At 46.1% G+C, this 24,064-nt stretch overlaps 1 protein-coding gene and 2 long non-coding RNA genes across 7 annotated transcripts in view; 1 reads left to right on the top strand and 2 right to left on the bottom strand.

Moving 5' to 3' along the window:
* Nucleotides 1-2,227, bottom strand: part of ACVR2B (activin A receptor type 2B) — a 94,365-nt gene extending 92,138 nt beyond the window's left edge. Inside the window, exon 1 of the mRNA XM_085226976.1 lies at nucleotides 1,699-2,227. Within this exon, the coding sequence (XP_085083102.1) occupies nucleotides 1,699-1,750 (52 nt within the window). The 5' untranslated portion in view covers nucleotides 1,751-2,227. The remainder of the gene's footprint in view (nucleotides 1-1,698) is intronic.
* Nucleotides 2,113-12,707, top strand: LOC104911340 (uncharacterized). Of its 5 annotated transcripts, none has more exons than XR_014884111.1 (4): nucleotides 2,113-2,448; nucleotides 3,277-3,555; nucleotides 5,414-8,223; nucleotides 8,419-12,707. It is a non-coding gene; the product is annotated as an uncharacterized LOC104911340 (long non-coding RNA). The 5 variants fall into 5 exon arrangements; XR_014884112.1 differs by having other exon boundaries at nucleotides 5,414-6,926; nucleotides 7,776-12,707; XR_014884109.1 differs by having other exon boundaries at nucleotides 3,277-3,917; nucleotides 5,414-12,707.
* The window catches only part of LOC146544062 (uncharacterized), a 100,747-nt gene continuing 82,145 nt past the window's right edge, over nucleotides 5,463-24,064 (bottom strand). Inside the window, exons 3-4 of the long non-coding RNA XR_014884113.1 lie at nucleotides 11,503-11,573; nucleotides 5,463-5,602 (exon numbers count right to left, since the gene is read on the bottom strand). This is a non-coding gene — a long non-coding RNA (uncharacterized LOC146544062). The remainder of the gene's footprint in view (nucleotides 5,603-11,502; nucleotides 11,574-24,064) is intronic.

Here is a 24,064-nt window from a genome sequence, read left to right on the forward strand (position 1 = left end):
CGAGCTACCTTGGCTCCCCGCTAATAGATTAACGTGATCTTTCATTTTATAACCCCCATCCTTTCGCCTTTCCCACCCTCCTTCCAGGTTTCAGCACGCCTTAAGAAATAAAGCCATAACGATGCTGATAATGGCAATTAAGCGGCGTGGCACCGCTCGCCGTGCCACAGTCAGGCGGTGGCAGCGCATATTTAATGGGCACTCGGAACAAAGGAAGCGGCAGCGGGAGCGCCCCGGGGCCGGCACCGCTCTCCCCGCTGGCAAAGCCGAACCGGGGGGCGCGGGGTGGGTGAGAGGCACGAGGAACCCCACCTCCCCCCCTCTCGCCTCCCCTGCCCCCAAATCCTTCTTTGCTATAGGATAGAGGGGAACTCCCCGCTCCGCGATGGGCACGGCCGCAGCATCGCTGCCTCCCACCCACACGCTGCACCCGCTCGGCCTCAAAGGTGCCCCCCCCCGCTCCTCCCCTCCCCTTATATACGCGTCCCCCATCCCCACGTATGTCACCCCCCCTGGGGCGGCAGGGAATGTAACAAGTTACTGCCCAGCACCCAGGCTAATGGGTTAATGGAGGGGGTCTGAATGGGGATCAAGGTGGAGGTAAGGGGCACACAAAATAGCCGCTGCCCATGGAGAATATATAGCAGTCATAAACAACAATAAATAAAATAAGAGGAGAGGGAAACGGGGGGTACGAGAGGGTTTCAAGCGTGGCCGTGCTTGCAGTCGTTACTGGGCTGTGGGGGGGCACACAGGGTGCTGCCCCCGCCCCAAAGGGCTGCGGGATAATCCCCCCCCCCACCCCCAGCCCAACAGCGCTGCCCCCCGCTGCCGCCACGGCCGCTTCGAGAACTTCACCCCTTGCCCCCCTCCCCCCTGCGGCTGAACTTTGGGGGCAAAGCTGTTCGATTAAGGCGGAATTAATTCAATGAATTAAAATGAATGACAAAAATTTAACACCTTCTCTCCTTCCCCCCCCCCCCCCCACCCCCCTCCTCCGTGCAACAGAAACCCCTACTGGATGGATGCTCCCCCCCTCACCACCACACACACACACACACACCCCCTTTTGCCCAACTTTCTCCCAGCAGCGCCGAACAGCCCCATAGGGCTCGGTTGGTGCAAACAAGCCAAAGCCCTGTAGGGCTGAGGGAAAGAGGGGAGAGTCCCCATGGGGCTTCTTTTTTTAGGGGGGGGGGGGGGGAGGTTTGCCCCCAGGGTTAAGCTCCCTGGTAGGAACGGGGCACACACACACACACACGCAGCCCCAACACCTGAGCGGAGCCACTCCCGGCTCCCCAACTTCTGTGTATGTGTACACCCCCCCCCCCTCCAAACACACACACACTCCTTCCAGCCTCCCCCACGAGTCGATGCCCATTGCCGCAAAGTTTCCTCGATCTCTCGCCGTGTTTACATCGCCGCTAATTCCCACCAGCAGCGAAGGGAACAAAAAAAGCGGCGGCAGCACGGCAAGGCTCCGTCCTGCCAGTACAGAGCTTGGGGAGAAACGGGGGGGAGGCAAGAAAACAATTAAACATCTCAAAGCTTGGAGGGGGGGGGGGGAGAGAGATGGGGTTCACCCGGCGGGTCTGGGGGCTCCGCTCCGCTTTTAAGGCTGCACAGAACCGCACCGGCCCATTCAATGGTGAGGTCGGGAAGCCGAGCGTAGAGGTAAACACGGCGGAACGCGCTTACCTGCGCCCAAAGTTGCACAGAGCACGGCCAAAGTCAGCCACGAAGCGCTCATATTCCTTCACACGGTGTGGTTTTGCGTTTTGGTTTTTGTTTGTTTGTTTGTTTCTCTCTCTCCTCGCGTGCCCCTCTTTCCCAAGGGGAAACGTAAAACGTATTCAAAATAAAGAGCTGGAAGCAGAGGGGAAAGGAGGAGGGAAGCGACGCGCTGCTCCTTCTCGAGAAAAAAAAAAAAATAAAGAAAAAAATAAAGAAAAAAGAAAAATAAATGAGGAGGAAAAAAAATAATAATAAATCCTGAAAAATCGAATTTAATTCCTTCGCAGTTGCAAAATGTATCCAGTGGAGAGGAAGAGCCCGACCCGCTCCGCCCGGCCCCGCCGCTCGCTCCGCGCTTTCCAAGAGTTTCTTTCGCTGCGCTTTTGTGCTGGGAGCGCGGCGTGCACCGCACACCGCCTCCCCCCACTCCTCCTCCTCCTCCTCTCCTCCTCCTCCTCCTCCTCCCAACCCAACCCCTCCGGCTCCCCCGGCAGTGAGGCCGAGCGCACACGCCCCCCTCCGCTCGGCTTTCCGCGCAATTCACGCGCAACGCACCCCCACCCCTTTTTTCTTTATTATTTTTTTTTCTTCTCTATGTTTGTTGTTGGTTCCCCCCCCCCCCCCTTTCTTTTTTGGTTTTTATTTTTGCTTTCCCCCCTACCCCCCCAAACCCCTCCCTCGGAAGAGAAACTTTGCGAGGGGATCCGCGTCCAGGCAAGAGCCCGCGGAGGGGACGCGGGGCGCGGCATCGCGAAGGAGGAGAGATTGGGGTGGGGGAAGTTTTTTATAGGGGGAAATTAAAAAATAATAATAATAAATTGGGAAAAAAAAATATCGGGGGGGGGGGGTGTTGGGGTTGGGTAGGAAAGGAGATTTTTTTTAATTATTAAAAAAAAAAAAAAAACCTGAACCGAGTCCAAAATGGCTTCTAAAAAAAAAAAAAAAAAAAAAAAAAAAAAGGAGAAGCCAAAGCGGAGCCAGCGAGGGGGAAACCCGGATGTTTGATACAAAGAGGGCTGGAGGGGGGCGGAGCGGCGCGGGGGCTCCGCGGTTGTGAGTGGGGCGCGGCGCTGCCCGTCAACACCGCGGAGCTCAGCGCACCGCCCGCGGCTCCTGCGGCCGCGCTGCGCCGGGAGGTGCGGGGCTGAGGGTGCGAAGGGAGCCCCTGCGCTGTCCTTGTTAGGGCAATCCCTGGGTTAGCGGGCTTCTCTCCATCGCCGTCGCTGCGGACGATGTGCTCCGCTCGCGATTTATTGCAATTATAATGCGATCGTCCGGAATTAGGGAGCCCCGAGGGGTGTTAGAGGGAAGGAGGGTGGAAAAAGAGGATGGCTAGCTTGGGTGCGCTAAGCTTTGGGGATTTTGCCCTGCAGGGAGGTAAGAGGAAATAGAAATTGTTCTCTGCAAACTTTGGGAAGCGCTTTGCTCCAAAGAGAAATCCTGGTGGTGGTTTGTTTGCTTGTTTGTTTGTTTTTTCATCTTTGGGAAACTTAAGGAGAGGTTGTAACCTCTGGAATGGTGGTTTTTGTGTATGTGTAACAGCCGTGGAACATGTTCTGAGCTGTGAGCTGGATCCCAAGTGGAGCTGCAAGGAGCTGATGACCGGTATCCTTCATGCTGCCATGCTTCCTCGTGTGTGTGCTGCGTGGAAGGGGAGGGCAGCCACAGAACCTTACACACACGGCATGGAGGGGTCACAGGGACTGTGCAGCTGGTACAGCTGCAGGAAAGCGTCCTAAATAATACAGACAGGGAGCAAACAGCACTGAAACCAAAGCCCACAGGGGGTCAGGAGAAAGCAAGGTGCATCGTGGCACCTGGGTAAGTTAAAGCATGGATGGGAAATGAAATGGAGATGTGTTTGTGAGAGGGCAGAGCTGGGGGCTGAGCCCTGCTCCCTGCATTGGCACAGGCTGCCCTTGGAGGCAGTGGGGTCACTGATCATGGAGGACATCGAGAGCCATGGAGATGTGGCACTGGGGGACATAGTGGGCATGGTGGGATGGGATGATGGTTGGACCAGGTGATCTTAGAGGTCTTTTAGTCCTTAATGGTTCCACCATTCTGTGATTCTGTGACTGTACATGGGTGCAGTGTGGCTGGAGATGGGGGCAATGGGGAGAGGGGAGTTCCTGGCTGAATCTCAGGGAACGTAACAGCTTCAAGAGAAGACCAAACCTGAGGTAACATCTCCTACAGGGCCACTTATTTCTTTGGAGGGTAAGCTCTGAAGCAGCTGAAGGATGGAGAAACGGATGGGGCAGTAAAGTATAAACATGCTGACACCCATCAGTGTCCATCCTTCATGTTCAGCTCTGATCAAGAGAAGCACAGCCCTCTGGTCAGGCTCACCAGTCACAGAATGGCCCAGGTTGGAAGGGACCTCAAGGATCAGGAATCTCCAACCCCTGCCACATGCAGAGCCACCAACCTCCCCATTTAATACTAGACCAGGCTGCCCAGACTTTCAATCACATCACCGTAATGGAGCCCCTTTCCCAGCATCCCAATTTGTGCCCTATATCCCCCAGGGTGAATTTTGCCCCCCTGTAAGCAATTCCCCCAATTCTCCTTTATTCCCTGAGCACCTGGGCGGCAGCCCGCCTCGCTTACATTGTTTCACAGGGAGGTGTTTACCCGCCCGAAAAGCTAAAATGTTTTCACCTCTTGCAACGTGAAAGCACAGGAGCTGTACGGCGCATGGGAATGTTACAGCTTGGGCACGAGGACACTTGAAAACTTCACCAACCTACAGTGTTTTTGGAAATGGGGCTGGAGGGAGGTAGCGGTTAGGGTTAGGGTTAGGTGCCATCATTGCACCTAGCGGTCTGAAAGCTCTCCTGCAGAATCACAGAATCATAGAATGGCCAGGGTTGGAAGGAACCTCAAGCATCATGAATCTCCAACCCTCCTGCCACAGGCAGGGCCACCAACTTCCTCATTTAATACCAGACCAGGCTGCCCAGGGCCCCATCCAACCTCCAGGGATGGGGCATCCACAACCTCTTTGGGCAGCTGTTCCAGCACCTCATCACTCTCTCTGTAAAGAACTTCCCCCTGACATCCAACCTAAATCTCCCCTCCCTCAACTTAAAACCATTTCCCCTCGTCCTGCAGTTATCTACCCTTTCAAAGAGTTGATTCCCCTCCTGTTTGTAGGCTCCCTTAGGTACTGAAAGGCTGCAATGAGGTCACCCCACAGCCTTCTTTTCTCCAGGCTGAACGAGCCCAGCTCCCTCAGCCTGTCTTTGTAGGGGAGGTGCTCCAGTCCCCTGATCATCTTTGTGGCTCTCCTCTGGACCCTCTCCAACAGCTCCTTTCTTACTGGGGGCTCCAAACCTGGACACTAAAACACATTCTGTCCAGGATGATTTTGTGCTGCTCGGAGTCCTTATGACATTCAATCTTTGTCTCACGATAGTTGGAACAAGTGGGCTCTGTGGATCCCGATACCCTGCACGTGATGAAGGTACTGGGATCACTTAAGCCAGCACAGAGCTGAGCTGTTCGTGTGTCATTTATCTTCAAATCCTATTGTAGCGCTCGTGAGATGTAATTTCTGCAGTGAATGGCAATGTATGCTGACAGAGGTGTTATAAAACACAGAAAATACAGAGGGAAGGTACCCAGCGTTTCCTTTATCTCCTCTTGTATGCACTCATGTGGATTTATTTTGCAGGGTGCCGGTCAATGATGCAGTCCCTCTGATCGCTCTGTAGCCCTATGAAGCAAAATCCACCTGCAACAGGTGAGGAGCATGGAGTGGGGGACCCAAGGCAGCAAAATGGTGTTCTGGCTGCATTTCCCATACTGGTTCCTAACGCAGTGCTGTGGGTAGGATAGGAGGCATGCACCGTTCTCAAAATGCCTGGATAAGAGAAACAGAAATGTGTATATGAGTATGTGTACATGACTTTATGGGAGTAACCTTCAGCAAATAAATTCTCGCTTTCCCTGTTGTGCCATCAAAGTCCTTCCCAGTAATGCGTTCTGTGGAGTGGGGTCTTAATAACACGTAGGTCACTCCTAAAGTAATGCCTCTTACTTATTTCCTTGGAAACTACAACTGATACAGACAACGCAATAATGTTATTTGATAGTGCAAATCCTCTGCTACAAAACACTATTTTTCAGCATAGGCACCACCATTAGCTATGCGTTTTCACCAGTCATGAACAAGTCTGCATGCCACGCTCATACAAATCTGCACCCACTGTTTCACAGCTGCTCTTATGGGGTTATTGCTGGGAGTCTAACTTTCACTGTGCTCACATTTACTGTTAGGTCACCATAACCACTCAGCAAGCATTAATGGATGTCAATGGGTACCATTTTTTCTGCATGGAGTAATTGAATTCCACGCCTTTGCTTCATAGGCACTTCCGTGTCAGACACCATTCTGTCAGACTGCCCCTCTGCTGCCATCTGTCACATAGCAACAAAATGTAATGGAATATGGTTGGGAAGGTTCAACCTTTTTTGCCATCCCACCAACATCCACCTCTGATATCGTGGACCCGCATTACAAAATAGGAGGCATTACTTTTGGAGCAGCCCTTGTATAACAGTGTCCTAAGTTGTCAGTCGGGAGCTACAATTAACTTCACTGGAATTTCTATATTTGCAGCAGCTCTAAATGAGAGCCAGGACCTCCAGACGCTCCTGTGCATCATCCCTGCCTCTGTCTGAATAAGCTCGTGGGTTTTGCACTAAAAAAGCCGCCCTGTACTGACAAATCTGCCCTTTGTGGTCTGGCTTCAGCAAGGCCAGTAAAAATAGTGAGGGATGGGGCAGACGTTGCTGCTTTCAGGGCTTTTCTTAGCTCCGGGCTATGGAGCGAGGCATCAGGTGCTGACAGCTTGGGGAGATACAGCAGGCAAAGGGGTCTATTCCTGAGATGCTCCTAGACCAACAGTTTTGTGAACTTCCACAATTTGGTATTTTCCTTTTTGTTGTTGTTGTTTGTTTGTTTGTTTTTTGTTTTGTTTTGTTTTGTTTTGTTGTATTTTAAATAGCAGCAGGCAGCATCAGAGCTGCACGATAAAGCTTCCCAAAAAAAGCAGAGTCCCGACCTTAATCCACACCCCAACCCTGCCAGCAGCCGGGAACCAGAGCACGTCCGTGCTCAGCATGCAGACTTCTGCACTCAGACAAGGAGGATTATGGGCATCATATGACTGACTGCAATGATGGTGTGTGCTTAATTGGTGAAGGGCTGCATTTTCTATCTTTAACACAGGACAAAGGGCCAGCGGGCTGCCTCGTGCACAAGGTTCTTTTCAGGTGTTTTCTTCACTGTACTTTACCCAGAGAGCTGTGGATTCCCCATCCCTGGAGGTGCTCAGTATCAGGTTGGATGGGGCTTTGGATAACCTGGTCTGGTAGGAGGTGTCTGCCCATGGAAGGGTTGGAACTGGATGGGTCCCTTCCAACTCAATACATTTGATGATTCTGTGATTCTGTGATGATGCTGACACAGCTGAGTGGAGGGCAAGGCATGAAGCATCGCTGGGCACAGCGTGTGAGGGCAGTATTAAATGCTGCACTCTCTTGGGTGCCTGCCAGCAGATCCCATGGGGTTTTGCAGTGTCTGAAGCCCAGGAGTGCATCATTCCTTCAATCAGAACACATTTGGTTGCTTCCCATAGCCACGTCCCACCACCCACTTCAGTTACCAACCTATGTAAATGAGTGCAGTATAGGATCATAGAATGGCTTGTGTTGGAAGGGACCTCAAAGCCCATCCAGTTCCACCCCTGCTGTGGGCAGGGGCACCTCCATCCAACCTGGCCTCGAGCACCTCCAGGGATGGGGCACCTCTCCACTCTCTGAGTAAAGAATTTCCTGCTAACATCTAACCTAAATCTGCCCTCTTTTTAGTTTAAGAAGTTTCCCCTTGTCCTATCACTGTCAGACCAGATTGTCTTCAGTTGTTGATATTTGACCTGAAAATACAGCTACTCTACAGTGTGTATGGTGACTACAGCAACACAGAGACAAACATTCATCTCTCCAGCTCCCTCGCCTTTCTCCCTCCCTAGGTGTTCGGTTGGCAGAAGAGCATCATCCTTCAAAATCCAAGTTTTATTTAAAAAACGGGACTTGGCTTTATTAAACCCCTTGCAATTTAACAGTGAGAAGGTTCATATGGAAGCATCATGCCACTGAAATCGTCCATGCCAGCAGGGATATTTCAACCAAGAGCATCCCTATCCCTCCTGCTGCCATCCAACCTCTCTGCAGCCAGCTGGACCATACTGAGCTTTGGCTTTCAGCTCTTACCTGTGGCCTTGTGCTTTCTGACACACGTGTAGAAGGACCAATAAAACATGTCCCAGAGCATTTGCTGTATTTTTAGAGTTTGTCCCAGATTATTGGCCTTTGTCCCAGATTTCAGTGGTGAAAGTATAAGAATGTCCACTGGGGCCAAATGCATCCTACACTGCACTCCTGAAGGCTTGAATCAGGAAAAATTCCCTCCCAGACAAGGTAAATAATTAAGTTTTTGTGGCAAATACTCTACTGCCATTAGCAGGAGAAGATAAGCATTCAAGACCACAGTATGTATAGAGCAAGGCAGATGCACTGAGCTTCAAATTGCAACGCTGCTCTGTTATGTTTTACTGAGTAATGAACTGGGCAGCTCTGGTGTAGTGATTTTTCATCTGTTTGTTTTGGGTCCAGGTTTTTCTTTTACACCATGGATGATGGTCTTTGCTTACTGGGAGCTAAGTTGTGTGGAGGAGACCCATCTCCATGTGCTGGCAGCTGGTGAAGTGCAAATGGAGAGCCGCGTCCATCCTCCTCCTTTTGGCAGTGTGTACTGGACCTCTCGTTATTCTCCCACAGCCAAAGTGGGCCAATTCATCTGTCCTCTCTCTCTGTTCAGTCCTCCTGGTTACACTGCCTGACCTTGGGTTGCTGCAGGGCTCATGCATGCAAGTCCCAAGTTTCACAGGCACCCATGGTGTCTTATTGGGTCACCCTCCTATCAGCTGCTTTGCACTCAGATGTCCTAATATGCTGTCTGCAGCAGTTTACTTAGCTTCCTAGCACAGAGCATACTGTGTGTCATCAGAGTACCAGGTGTAAAAGCTGTTCAGTTAAGTTCTCCATCACTATTCCATCAATCTTCTAGAGAGACAGAGAGACACACTGCTGATATGGGTGCAGGTAAGGTACTGCTGCCTGTAAAAAGAAACCACTCTGCTTCCCAGCCTTCAGCTCTTGGATATTTTGGCATGTTATCAGGGAGAAATGCATTCAGAAGTGAGAGCAACCAGCCCTGCTGATCATGATGCTAGGAAATGGTGGGCACGAATAGTGCCTCTCTCTCAATGGGAGAAGAGGTAATTGCTTTAAGTTGTGCTAGGGGAGGTTTGGGTTGGATATTAGGAAAAATTTCTCCAAAAGAGTGGTGAGGTGTTGGAACAAGTTGCTCAGGGAGGTGGTGGAGTCACTGTCCTTGAAGGTGATCAAGAACTGTGAAGCTGTGGCACTGAGGTCAATGGACATGGTGGGGGGTGGGTCAATGGCTGGACTTGGTGAACTTGGCAGTCTTTCCAACCTTCATGATTCTATGATTTTCTCCATGGATTTCAGAAGAACCAAAAAGAAGTTATTTTACAGTCAGTCTAAAGGTTTTATCCATTTGTAGGTGTCTTGATGTACAATAAATTGGGATTTTGTCCTTCGGAAAGAATGTTGCACTTCATTTCTGAGCTTTGCTGGCCCCATATCCCCCCAGCTTCTCTTGCTTCCAAAGGCCACCAATCTCATTCCTTGTTTTTGCCACCAAATGTCTCTCATTTGTGTTGAGAAACAGGAACTGGCAGCAGGGAAGTTACCACTAATCCAGCAAGTGACCAGCGTTTCCCAGTTGTATCCTAACTGTGCTGAGGGATAGTGCACAGACACTTAATTATTCTCCTGTCAGAGATTAAATAGATTGCAACTACTAACACCAGCTCTGAACATAAATCAATAATAAGGGACAGAAGAGAAATATTTAAAAATTATGCCAATGGTGGAATGGGACAAGGAGGGTGAGGGACATATGGCAGAAGTACAGGACGGGAGTGTTTTGGTAGCCTGGGTTCCTGCTCAAGCTTCTCCAGGATCTTTTATAGGCTTTGCTTTACTTATCTCTTAAGTCCTGATCAGAATGGGAACAATGGGCTTTATCCACAGAAGTAATTAAAATGTTGCACTCCTTGGCAGAGGAGTTAAAATCAATTTCTCCAATACAAGATGAGGAGCAATTGGCCGAGCTGCTGCCAGGCAGAAAGGATCCAGCACTGTGATGTTTACGAGTTCTGTAGGAATCCAGCTCTGCCAGAATGTCGCCGTGGTGCTGGGATGCCTGTGCAGAGAGCAACCCTGCAGGAGGCACAGGACAGTCTCTCCATTCAGCTTGGCAATTGTGGGGCCTTGGCTCAAGAACAATTTCCACACCTCGGGAAAGATATGGCTCAGCTGGGAGAAGCCCAGAGAGGTGCAAAGAGAAAGATTGGAGGTGTAGAAAACCTGGCTTTGAGGAAAATCTGCTAGGAAGAGAAGTGTCTGAGGGGGGGGACAAAGCAGGCTGCCAAACACATGTGAAGCAAATCCAAAGAGGAGTGGTACAACGTGTCCTTGAGAGGGGAGATTTAGATTGGATATGAGGAAAGCTGGGTGTAAGGGTAGTGAATCACTGGCACGGGTTGCCTAGAGAGGTGGTGGGTGCCCTGTCCTTGGATACACCTAAGCTCAGGCTGGATGGGGTTCTGAGCACCTGATGGAGCTGTGGGTGTCCCTGTTCACTGCAGGGGAGTTGGACCAGATGGCCTTTAATGGTCCCTTCAACTCAAAACATTCTGTGATTCTATGACCTTCTGCAAGTAGGGTGAGGAAAGGGCAGACAACATCAGGAGAAACTTCCCATTGCTATGAATAGTTTAGCATAGGGACACATCGCTGTTTTCACTGCAGAAAGTTTTAGTCAAAGTCCTTGCAGGATGGTTTGTGACCATTGGTATCAGGGGCCTCCTGGAGGGCTTTGTCAGACTTTCTTGTCTTGTTTCTTCCAGTTGCAAATGGAATCATTAGAATTCACTGCTTGAGTGTTTGTGAAGACCTGCAACAGTGGTAACCCCCATCTGCAATGAAAGAGATTGCAAGAGCAGTCCTGTGATATTTAGCTAATGTGCAGCTCTTAGGGCTGGTGGTATAGACACAGGCTAGCAAATAGGTGTGCCATAACCACAGAACTTGTTTATTCTACAGCATTACAAATCCAACCTATCTCTGACAAGCAAACACTGCACAAGAGCAGAGCTTTTCTGTGTGAAATGCTGCAAAAAAAAAAAATATCAGTTATGTTTAGTGTTGCAGTGGCACAAAGAAAATCTCATTAGAACGCACTGACAATGATCTGTTATAAAAGGAACAGAAGCAATTTGTAAGCTCTATGAAAAATGCATCTCTGTTCTGCCCCATTCTCACAGCCTGCTGCTACTCTAGGACAGATTTCCAGTGAGTAGGATCTGTGCCTTCTTGCTTAGTTAGCTCTTAAATACCACGTTTTATTTGCTTGGAGACTTGAACAATAAATAGCAAACACTCTTGTCCCTATTTTAAACACATGGTAACTGCAGTACGGAGAAATGAAATGACATGTTCAGGGTCACAGAGCAATTCTGTGACAGGGCTAAGACCAGAACGCAGCTCCCTTGTTCCCAAACCCATATTCCAGCCTTCAGCTCTTCACTGATGCTGGATTTTAATCACCTTCCAGGGAAGTCTGTTGGCCTCTTCCAGTTGACTTCCATGGGAATAGTGCCAGGTACCAAATGAAGCCTCTGGGATGCAAAAGAAGCCAATGTTAGATGCTAGGAGAGAAGTGATGAAAGGGAAAAAAACAAATTTTACAGAAAAAGGAGTAAGTTCTAGTGTCAATTCCATAATATCATTCCCCCTTTAATTTGTGTCTGGTCAAAATTAAAAAAAAATAAAATAGATTACTAATATTAATAGATGAAATGAATCTTGAATTTTATAATAATGGAGGAAATGAAAGGATGAAAATGATACTGTGTTGTTAAGTGAGATTTTAATAATGATTCTGTCCTCAGTTGGTGCATTTGTTCCACAGAAAGTAAATCATTAATGAAGAGAGATTGGAAAACAGTGTTATGGTGATAGATTTTGAAATAAAAGTTGAATTTTGCTGAACTCCTAGAAAGTCTGTAATATACCGGCAGCTCTGAAAGTGAAAGACAAACATCTCGAAAGCAGCTCCTATAGATGGGTTTTGACACAGTGGCTTACAGTGACGAGGGTAACATGGAGCAGTTCCTGTGGCTTCTCTCCAAGAGAGCTGAGATGGATGGAAGAGTTAGTTTAGAGATGTCATTTTGGTTGGAGAAAGGAAGGTTTGAAATACCTACAGAGCAGAAAATCAGAAACTGAAGGAGCCTGCCAAACTGGACTCTTCCCACAGGTTCCATGGACTTTTTTGAGGTCCTCTTTCCTCCACGTCCATCCAGAGGATGGATGGTCTCTAACCACTTTTGAACCTGCGAGGCCATTTGACTTTCTGGGTGAAGAGAGAACCTGCCAAGGCCATCACATCCAATGGGAGCTCTTGATCTACCCACTGCTATCTTCAGCCACTCCAAGGATTCCGAAAACCAGTGCCCCTTGGAGCAGCAGCTTATTTCATGCCCTAGCTTGAAATGCTAAGTATGGGGAGGATTGCATTCTCAGAGCACTGGAGAAAATCATCTTGGTAGCTGGGATTTGGGGCCTGAGAAAAAACAAGTGTGAAACATATATGCCTCTGCGTGCATGATGGAGATGGGGGAAAAGACAGCACTCCTCTGATTCCTTAATCAACAAAGCACCCCAAGGCTGAATGCAGAAATTTGCAAATTAAACTATCTTTTTGTATTTAAATTATCAAATCAATAAAGAGACGCAAACATTAAACAACATTATATGAGAGCCTGGAGTGTCACCACAAAAATTAAGACTGTGTAATTAAAAGTACAATGCAATTTATTTTTATATCACTCTTCATTCAAATCAACAAATGTTATTACTTACCCAAAAATGTAAAGCAGTCTGCAAACTAATTTAAAAGATAAAGACAAAGTGACTATCGAAGAACCTATGTTTCTTGGTCCCTTAGATCTGGCAGCTGTCATGATTTAATATTTTAACTACTGTAATAGGTTATAGTGCTGAAGAAAAGTGCATTAATTACTATGGGAAACCTAAAAAAAAAATCTAATTAAGAAGAGTAAATCATTTTTATTGACTGGGAAAAATAAGAGTATGTAGAGGAAAATGAAGGATGAAAAAAATGAAGACACAAATGCTAATAGATGTGGCCTGTGCAGGATAGAAAACATACCTCTGCACTTGCTGGGGGTGTGGATTTGAATCTGGAGAGATATCATGGTTTGCCATGGCAAAAGCACTCCTCCAGTATCTCACCCACTGGAAGCATCTTCTAATTACATGCAGCACAGGGACTGGTGTTTGCTCCAAATTCAGCTCAACATATCCATGCAGAGCCAACCCCACTGATGGTGCTGTTCTGAAACAGCATCCAAGAGCCTGAGATTGTGCTGCAATCATGGGTAGAGTATGGATAACAACATAATAACCTCAATAGCTGCCATCCTTCCTAAAGAGTCAGAGAGGACACATGTAAGAAATCAGTCCCATGTCCCAAACCATGCAATACGTCATGCCTGGGGACACAGTAGGGATGGAGCTCCACTGGCAAATGCAAACCTGTCAAAATGTCCATGGATATTATAAAAGAGGGAGATGATGCCAGAGAGTCAGTATTTTAATTACATTTAATTACACAGTATTTTAAATACACTAAGTATTTAAACAAATACATACCTTGTAATCACTTCGGCTGATAATGGTAGCATTTGCACATTTTCAAGCCAGAAGTTCTGCTTTGATCATTTGTATTTACTTCACATATAAAATAGACTGTAGCAGCTTGGCCAGTACTGAACCCAGAAATTTGTATAATACCTCCAAATATGAAAAAAATACTGGCAAAGATTTTGAACAGCCCTTCCAGGATTACAAATCTTCATCAAAGGCAAGATGACTAGTCTGAGGAATGACTTCAAGATTCAATGATCACGTACCATGCGTGAGAGGAAGAAACTAAGTGAAATCTTTGCGACAAATGATGCTATTACAGATATGTGCTTGCACAGAAAGCCAGCAAAAGGGCACTGCAACACCACAGCTAAGTTCTGGTGATATTATTGACACCCACGGCCACACAACTCTTTGCTCAAAGGTAAGCATGTTCTTCTTTCCCACCTTCACCCGCAGGAAACAAGGTCACAAAGCAGTAGGTGTAGGCAGGGATGTTTTGGAGGGGGCTTTCATTGACTGGGGGTCATTTCACAGCACAGAAACATCACAGCAGCAATAGCTTTTGATTAGCAGAGAACTTCTATGTCAAATCGTGCAAAATACGCAAGGATTACTCATGAAGGGTAGGTATCACATAGACTATGTGTGAGAAATCAACACAGGGGTTACAGAAACAGCCGCTAGTTATGAAACATAAAAAAAAGCAAGGATTAAATTCACATCTGAGAGAAAGATAAAAGTTGTTGTTGTTTTAATGCAGTAGTATCCACAGGCCTTGGCTGCATTGGGACCATAAAATCAGAATCGTTAAGATAGGAAAAGACAACTAAGATCATCTGCTCCAACTGCCCATCGACCACCGGTGTCACCCACTGATGGCAACCCTCAGCTAACTCCACGTGCACTTAGGGTACAGAGATATAATGATACATGCCTGAGATGGATGTGGAGCATCAGAGCGGGGAAACATCATAAGGGCAGTGGTGGGATTAAACTTGTCTCATTTCAGGAATCCACAGAGAAGACATTTCCATCAGGCTGTCACTGGGCTTTCAGGAAGCAAGAAGAAATAAGTCCTTTTATAGCGCAATTCAGCCGCTCTGTTTTAACTATCTACTTCAGGGTGAGATGAATCACTGTAGACTCCATTGACTGTATTGAGTGGCTCTCCATTGACTAGCAGAGAAGCCATGGGTGGCCAGCTTAAATACAGATTTCTGCTTTAGTTGGGTGAATCTACCCAGTTCTTCATGCCGTGGTGTAAGAGTTGTCTGTTCTGAGATGCTTGAGCTATGGCATTTTGGTCAATAACTTCCACAGCAAGCACAGTATTTCTGGAAAAGTGACACCAATCGTGAAGAGTTTGCAATGTAAACAGATAAAATAAATAGTAGTTAGCTAACAGAGGTGCCCTGTGATCACTCTTAGACAGTAGGAAACACAACCTATACCTCCTGTACCACGTCCCTGAAGCTCTGCACCTCTTTTATAGCAGTTTTCCGTATATTCACAGAGACACTAATTAAGATATGTGCTGAATTTTGCAGTCAGTACTCTCCATCCAAACTGGAGGAATATCCAGCAGGGCAGGAAGGTGCTTGTCCCCTTCTACTCTGACCCTGTGAGGCTACATTTGGAGTATGGCATCCAGACCTGGGGTCTCCAGTACAGGAGGGATGTGGAGCTGTTGCACTGGGTCCAAAGGAGAGCCGTGAAGATGATCAAAGGGCTGGAGCACCTCTCCTATGAAGAAAGATTGAGGGAGCTGGGCTTATTTAGCCTAGAGAAGAGAAGGCTATGGAAAGATCTCATTGTGGGCTTTCAGTACCTGAAGGGAGTTTATAAACAGGAGGGGGACTGGCAGGTAGATAGTTGTAGGGCAAGGGGGAATGGCTTTAAACTAAAAGAGGAGAAATTTAGGTTTGAAGTTAGGAAGAAATTATTTGCTCAGAGGGTGATGAGGCCCTGGCAAAGGCTGCCCAGCAAAACTATGGATATCCATCCCTGGAGATACTGAAGGGCAGGTTGGATGGGTCCCTGGGTAGCCTGATCTGATGAGAGGCGTGCCTTACCATGGCAGGGGATTGGAATTAGATGATCTTTAAGGTGCCTCCAACCTAGGCCACTTTATGATTCTGCTGAAGCCAGACGTAATGCTCCTGTGGCTGCCACTGCACCATATCCCCAGTGCATCAACCACCTCTGAGAAACCCTTGGGTCACCAGGAGAAACACTGGCTGGGTCAGCAAATAAGCCTAAGCTTGAAAGTGAGAAAAAAAGTCCGTCTGTAGATGCATGTACTGCTAAAAACAAAAACCAGCCTACACACGAAAGAGCGGCAGCCCCTACATTGCGCTGTACGTCCACACACAGCCCGTTGTTCCAGAAACTCCATCTCCCTTCAGCTGTGATCACTCCTGACTGTTTGCAGTCTGTGTGCAGTGACGTGCGTGGAATATTACTATGAAAATGTGCGTTCTTGTTAATAGGTATAGTTTAGGATGATTGTTAGCAGAGCATAAGGCCTTATTGATTGAAAGTGGCATATGGAAAGGATGTATAATGATTCACTTTGGCTGCTAGTTTGAAATCCTATTCATGAGAGGGGGAAAAAAAAACCACAACATTCTCCTTTGCAGTCAGGCTTCATTCTTTCTGCAGCGTGTTTTTCAATCTGGGCCATTTTACAAGTGATCCATAGGGGAGATTTCCTGCTCTCCTGGGTGTGTGCTCAAAGCTCTTTTCAGTCCGGCAAGGGCAGGTCAGAGGAACAAAAGCTGAAGTTATCACACGTCTCTCTAGGAGGGAAAGGTTGGCTGTGCTGCAGCTCTCTCCTCTAAAATTCTTTTTCAGGGATTTAGTGTTTGTGAAGGGTGAAAATCTGATGCTGACATTTGTACCCAAGGTATCTTTGAAAGACAAAGCAGCTTGGCTCCGTGAGCTGCATGGAAGGTGAGCATTTTCTGGAACCAGCTTCACCAGGGGGAAAAATGCATGTTCCTACATGGCATTAGCAAATACAGAGTAATTAGCCAGAGGTAAAATCCCAGGGAAGGCAAAGCAGCCATAGTATTAACACGTGAGCTGACAGAGATAAGCCCTGAGGACCTCATCCATTTTCTGTGTGCCAGCAGGTCCAAGTGAAGCTGGGACTGTCTCTCCTGCTTTTTTCTGTGTAGGCTGATGAGGTGAGCACACACTTAATTCAGCACCCACTACCCCCACCACTGCCAGGAGGGAAGGGTCTTGCCAGTAACCTCTATCCCTGCAAGATGATCTGAGTGTCCTGCAGCCTCCACCATACAGGGAAAACTCAAGAGACTGAGTTGAGTTCCTTCCTCAACTAAGGGCATCTTCCCTCAAGGTCCCAACCCAGCAGGCAATCACATCATCTCATGATGGGGAGAAGGAGCACAATCTATTCCTACGTCTGTAACCCTTCAGACCTCACCGACATTTAGCTTGCTGATTTAATAGCAGCATGATGTTTGGTGACATCTGGATGTTTTTCTTGGCAACAGCCCCACGGATGGTTTAAATGGCATTTCCCTCACTTCTGGAAATACAGCCGCTGTGTTTTCCCCCAAGCAAATAAGGAGTGGAGCGTTCATATATGGGAAAATTGATGCTTTCTAGGAATTGCATACAAGGTACTAAGTAACCTATTTGATTGTCATCCAGAAGCCTTGGGCTTGCTACACAGTCTTGCATGATTCTTTTTTTCCAATGAAATACCTCTTCAAGAAGGTCTCGAGGATTTGCCTGTGGTAGGCATAGCAGAGCTCTCTCGAATAAAACAGCTCTGAACAAGCAAATAAACTGAATGCCTTTCATTATACCTGTCACCAGTTTATTTACTCCATGGCCTCTTTCTGCCATAAAAGTCTTGAGTGATTTCAGCATACTAAAACATCTGCACTCATTTTCAGAAAATAACAACACTTGCCAATGTATGAAATCACTATTTTCTCAGAGAACATCTATTGTTCGGTGTCCGACCCACATTGTTTCTCATCCCTTGCAAGTGGTTTAAATGAAATCCACTTTATTTACTGTGGAAAGCAAAGTGTATCAGAGTTAGACAATTGACTGTAAGCTATCAGTCAATAACCGTTTATTTTTGTGCATGCTGCATTGAAATTGGTGGCAAAATTCCCATTTGGAGGTGCCCATTGGGTCTTGTGCCAGATCCTGGGCACCTGCTAAGAGTAAGCTGGTGGTCCTCATCATGCACCTTCTAAAGCTGAATCCAATCTGCACAGACTCTTTCTGTAGGCTTCATAAGCCATCCTGCAGTGAGCACTCAAAATTTAAGACCTCGTATGAATGCAACTCTCAAGCATCACTTAAGTGGAGTGCTGATTAGGAACTTTTGCAAGAGATTGAGCTATTGACAAGTGAATCATCTCTGCACCACAGTGTCTCAGTCTTGATTCTTGGTCTGTGGCCAACATCAACTCCCACTGAAGGTCTTTCTTGTACAGTTTTCCAGTGAATGCTTTGTATGGGGTCATCATATCTCAGAGATAAACACTGAGGAACTGAAGCATGCTATTAAGCTTCTTAAAACATTAGAAAGACAATCATTTCGACAGAATTGATGTTAATCACACTTATATAAAAGCTTTTTCATCTTCAAAGCATTTAACCAACATTAATTACATGTAATTGGCTTTTCCACGTACGTCATGCAAAATGCACCTTTCATGTCACTTGTCATTGCTGTCTTACCTGGGATTACTGAGAGAAAACTGTGCCTGCTCAGTGCAGCACAGCTTCCTGAAGCCACCTGAGGCCTCATCTTGCAAATCACAAAGGGCAGCATTTAAAACAGCAATTGCACAGAATAGAGACGCCTCAGTTGAACCGAGCGATCTGTGAAAAGAAATGATGCCATCCTACTTGGGTGCCTGTAAAGTTGTAAGAGTCTCAATCTCCATGGTAAAGCTTCCTAGGAGACTTCTTGAAGTCTTATTGTTCCCTGTGTCTGGGCATATCTTGTTTTCATTATGTTAATTTGGGTCATAAAATGTGACTTCCACAAGCATTGATGCTTGGCCCAAAGTGTCATAAACAGAAGGCAAGGAGTCCTCTGGACTCCAGAAGCATTGCATTTGAAAGAGTACAGTGAAAAGAGAAGGGACCACATTTTCCATTGTAACCTTGTCTTCAGACATCCATGAAACTGAAGACTTGGGTCCCTTCCCTCAGCATGAGGGAAACCTCCACTTATCTGCCACCACTCTGTCATGCTCTTCCTGCATGGTCTTTATATTGGAATAAGTGCTGCTTTCAGCCACAAGAAACTTTAAAAAGTTAAGATTTTGATTCCAATTTATGATGTGTTTGAGAAAAAATAATTTAAAAAAAATCTTTCCCAGTGAACTGTCAGGATTGAGCTAGGAAATATGAGTTCCACAAATCCTTGGAAGAGCTGGCTAATATTCAGTTTTCATAGTGTTCATGGCTGAAAGGAAAGGATTTTGGAAGCAGCAGTCACATAAAATAAATTCCACCAAAAAGGATTCTGGGGCACTGTTTCACGGAGAATTGGGGAATGTTTCATGAAGATGAACATTGGGTTGAAGATGAGATTGAAAACAGGTGAGAAGCCAAACCGAAGCACTAACAGCAGTTGGTCAGAACAATAGGATGTTTCCTGGCAGCAACAGAGTCAAGTCCCAATAGAATCATAGAGTCATGAAGGTTGGAAAAGACCACTAAAATCATCTAGTCTAACCAGCAACCCATCTCCACCATGCACACTGACCACATCCCTCAGTGCCACATCTCTATGTTTCTTGAATACCCCCAGTGACAGTGACTCCACCACCTCTTTGGGCAGCCTGTGCCACTGCATCACCACTCTTTATGAGAACAAATGTTTCCTAATATCCACCCTGAACCTCCCTTGGCGCAACTTGAGGCCATCACTTCTTGTCTTATCAGTAGGTGTCTTCCCTCTGGCAATCTTTCAGAAGTCAACATTGTGGGTGATGTTATTCTTGTTTTCATATTGCATGTAGTGCTGTTTCCAAGTTGACAGCCTTTGTCCCTGTCCGTATGTATAGCTAACTGAGCTAAAGGATGTTTTGTTACTTCAATGGCTCATAAATGGATGAAAGCTTCACCTGGCATTCCTGCACTGTGTTGAAGTAAATAAAGATGCTTTCCCCAAAGCCTGTGATTTTCTTAATCCTCAACTTTTATTCTTAACCCTTAGTGACTACAAAGATCAGAGTGTGAGTTACCAGCTGAGACATTCGGACCTGAGATAACAAGCTGCAAACCTCTTCAGCTGTCTCACACTTCAAAAGACTCTCCATCTGTAATTAATATGCATCAAAGATAAGGATGCCTATGGGTCAGGATGAGCAGAAAAACAGTCTTGCTCTGCATAAGAGAAGAGCCCAGGGACCTAACCCAAATCATCTGGAGGGAGATTTTTAGAAAAGCGTTTAAGTGGCAGGTTCCAGTGCAAGTCAGAACCGTGCTTGTAAATCAACAAGATCCTTTAAAAATCCCACAGTGTCACCTGCCCTCAGCATCTAAAGTGGTTGTTTATTTTGCAGACATCTTCACAATTCCTTTCTCAAGATTATAATTCACTTGGTGGTACCGCAGTTCTCGCACCCTTGAAGTTAAGTAAATGGTTAAGTGCAGTAGTGGTTCAGAGCTAGAAGACTCTCTACCTTGCAGGATTGAGCCCTTTAATCTATTCTTATTTCCTTTTCAATTTCTGCAAGTAACCCCAAGCAAGCTGGAAACACTAAGTGCAAAGTTACGGGAGATGACTGTGGCAATTTCTGAATGACAAGAGCATTTAAAAGAAATGTCAAGAGTCTGTGGGCTGCAAGCTTTTATGTTTCAAGGAGAAACAAAAAGAAAGGAGGGACAATAAATCAAACACAACTGCTTAGTTTGCTCCATCTCTCAGAGTTAACCTCTTGAAAGCCATGTCCCTGGCACAGAGTGGGCCACACTCTCTGATGGGGCCCATTATTCTCTGCAAAGCAATAGAAATGGCATGGTGGGCTACTCCATGCGTGCCCAGGGGCCGTGTACAGTGCGCCTTGCTTAACATATGCTCTGCATTTATGGGTTAACATCAAACATGAGCTGATTTATAATTTTTAATCAAAAAAGGATTATAACCTAATAAATCCTAATAACATATTCTGTCTGGAGGTTATGTGGTGTAGTTGTATAATATACTGGTAGCCTCGTTCTCCTAAGACTGGAAGACTGGGCAAAGTTTTATACTTGTCAATAAACTGTTCCCTTTGCTTAAATGGATCAAGACCCTTTAAGCACCATGATGCAAATGGTCATCCCTCTGAATAGTCCTTCCTGCTATAACAAGTTTTGAAGTACCTAGAAACATATCAGGAAACTTGCTGCACCTCTGTGCACTGGATGTCTTATCTCACTTCAAAAGCTCAGCAGTGCTGGTTAAGGCCTAACTGTTGGCCATTAGCTGAATCTAAGCATGAAGCATGTCAAACACATCATTGATGGTAGTCAGAGTCCTAATGAGAGCTCAAGAACTAACCCATAGAGGCTAAGTGTCAGTTTGTACAAAGCCTTTGTTTTCCAAGTTAAAAAATGTTATCACAAAGGAAAAGTTAACCCTCTGTATTGGCTTTTCTGAATTTTGGATCTCCCACCTAGACAGACAGGCATTATTATAGGGAACCTGTAAGTAAACCAAGACCTGCCAATTATCTGAGGAGGTTTCTGAGCCTTCTGTTTCCAAAGAATCATCATTTTCTCTCCAATCCATACTCTGTCTCCCAGCAGAAGTCTGCCCTGGAAAATCATTTTACTTCCCAGGAGACCTAATTAACACTAAAGACTAATGGAGGCTAAGTGTAGAGATTTAAAAAAAAATTTTTTTTTGACTGCAGTGCCATTTTAGAAGCTTCTCTTCCCTGCTCTTTATTTGCACACAATAGCTAAAACACCGCAGTGGGGAAGATGTGGTCAGCTTAGGGTAGTTTCAAACTAGTTATAAGTATTATGCTGTTGCCTTGTGCTTCTCTTCTGTGTTTGCACGCACAGGTGGTTTCAGCCTCATCTTATAGGTACCTTATAGCCAGTGATGGTGTCTTTGTACACAGTGCATGCTCTTGGCATGCTGAAGCTTAATGGCTCTTCAGTGAGCAAGATCTCAACAGAAATTCCTCATCTTTTTCCATCTTCCACTGGGAAGTAGTGTCAATGGGAGTCTGACCCAAGGCATAACAAGCTCAAAAGAAGGATAGAGTTATTCCTTTATACGCCTTTAATGAAAGTTTTTCAAACAGACAAATTGTTCAGGATCAACAAAGCCCGTGTCAGTAGGATTGCTCTCACTCAGGTGTGGAGAACATGGAAAGGACATTTGTTAGAATTGATCTCAGGCTGGATATTAGGAATAATGGTGGCAATGCAGTGGCCCAGGCTACCCAGGGAGTTGGTGGAGTCACCTTCCCTGCAGGTGTTCCAGAACCATGGAGATATGGCACTGAGGGACATGGGGTGGTAGGGATGGGTTGATGGTTGGACTAGATGATCTTAGTGATCTTTTCCAACCTCAATGATTCCATGATTCTATGATCCACAGAATTGTAATGGTTGTAACAGTTTGGTTTGGAATGTTTCTCACCTGGAGAAGGCACCTCTTTTGGTCCTTTTCCACTAGGCTATAGTTTCTTCAGAGCTCAGCTAAAACAAGCCTAGGCTGACATCATTAGTTGCAGTCCCTTATAATTCTTTTCATTGTAGGCCTTGGACATAGAGATTCATACACTTTTGCCTCAATCCATCTCTTTTTGAAGTACTAACGTACCACTTCTTCCACCAGTGTTTGTGGAAGGAGGGCATACAAAGTATCTTCTTTCACTCCCAGGCTCAGAGGAAAGTGTTGGCTGTGATTGTTATTGTACTAACATTGACTGCATTACTATAATAAACGCATCTGTCCAGCATTTCAGAAATCTTTGGGGAAGTAATAGCTGTGCTTTCTTAGTCTCACTGAAATTGAAGATGAAAGGAGTGACTCCCCATCTAGGTCCATATACCCTGTTTCTTTCTTTTCACAGTTCAAAAATGTCTCCTGGTCTCCATTTCTCAACCTGTCAGAGCGCTGGGGCTCTAGCAGAGGAGCAGTAAGCAAGCTGATGGGTTGATGGGTGGATTTGAGGATCTTAGTGGTCTCTTCCAACCTTAATGATTCTATGATTCTAAATGCAGCCAGCATGTCGTTCCAAGCAGTCCAGTGAGGCAACCGGTCTGCTCACAGAGCAAGATGTTAGAGCTGAATGCATTTCCTGGAAGAGAGGAAGGACCATGCAAGCAAATAAGAGGCCAGCCAGCTTCTCAAAGGAGAAGGTTTTCTGAAACCAGAGTGAGATTTATCCAAAATCCTGACCAAAAAAAAAAAAAAAAAAAAAAAAAAAGCACAGATTTCCAAGGACAGGACTCACTGAACTTGGCAGAACCCATCAAAATTCCTCCATTTAATCAACTGCTGTGAATGAAAAGGAAAAATAATGATATTAAAGAATTGCAGTTGCAAGCAAAATCCAGCAACAGCAGAGAAACGAGAAGCAGAGAAATGAGCCTGATTCAACACAGTGCTACAGATACAGACCAGCCTTGCTCACCACAGCCATTCCCCACCACCAGAAACTTTCTGGTTTGAATAAATAAGGGTTTGGAGTCTGGGTAGTTCTCAAATCCAAGTCAGCTTTTAAATCTGCCTACCTCTTAGCAAAACTCAGCTCTAATCCTGGTCTAAGCAAATGGATTTTAGTAAAACAAAAGCACTAAGCAGCTTCCTGATCTCCTTCTCCCCTTCTTCTCTCCCCTCTTCTTCTTCCCTCCTTCTTTCCTCTCCAGCCATTCTTGGCCATATCTGCAGCATCAGGCAGTGTTCTTAATAGATAAGTCTACCCATTGTGACCACAATCTTTGCCAAAGCTGGAGGCTTTAAAGCCTAAAATGGTGCGCTGCCACTTTTGGGATTAAAGACACAAAAGACTGTCTGGATGGAGCAGCAATAGATCATTTCTCTGAGGATGAGATAGCAAGAGAGTAAAGAAACACACCTATGGCTCCTACCACCCATCTTCCTGATACAGGCTCTTGGAGGCATGGCACAGGTTTTGAGGAGCTGGGGTTCTGAGTTCACGATGATTGCTGTGATCCTGCTTGGTGAGACTCAGTGAGATGGATGCAGGCATCGAGATTTAATGTGGCAGTTTTAGATTCATAATCAAAGTCTGTATCTCTGTTGCTGATCTTAAGGAGCATGTCTGGATTTACAAAGGCACAGCTCCCATCATGAACTTCTTTAATTGCACATAAGCCCTGATTTTTGCAGCTCCACTTTTATAAAAGTCCTTTTAGCTCTTATTGCCTGGAGCCATCTGAGGTTACAGAATTGTCCCCA

Source organism: Meleagris gallopavo, chromosome 6, assembly GCF_905368555.1.
Source record: "Meleagris gallopavo chromosome 6, MGAL_WU_HG_1.1, whole genome shotgun sequence".
Taxonomy (NCBI): Eukaryota; Metazoa; Chordata; class Aves; order Galliformes; family Phasianidae; genus Meleagris; species Meleagris gallopavo.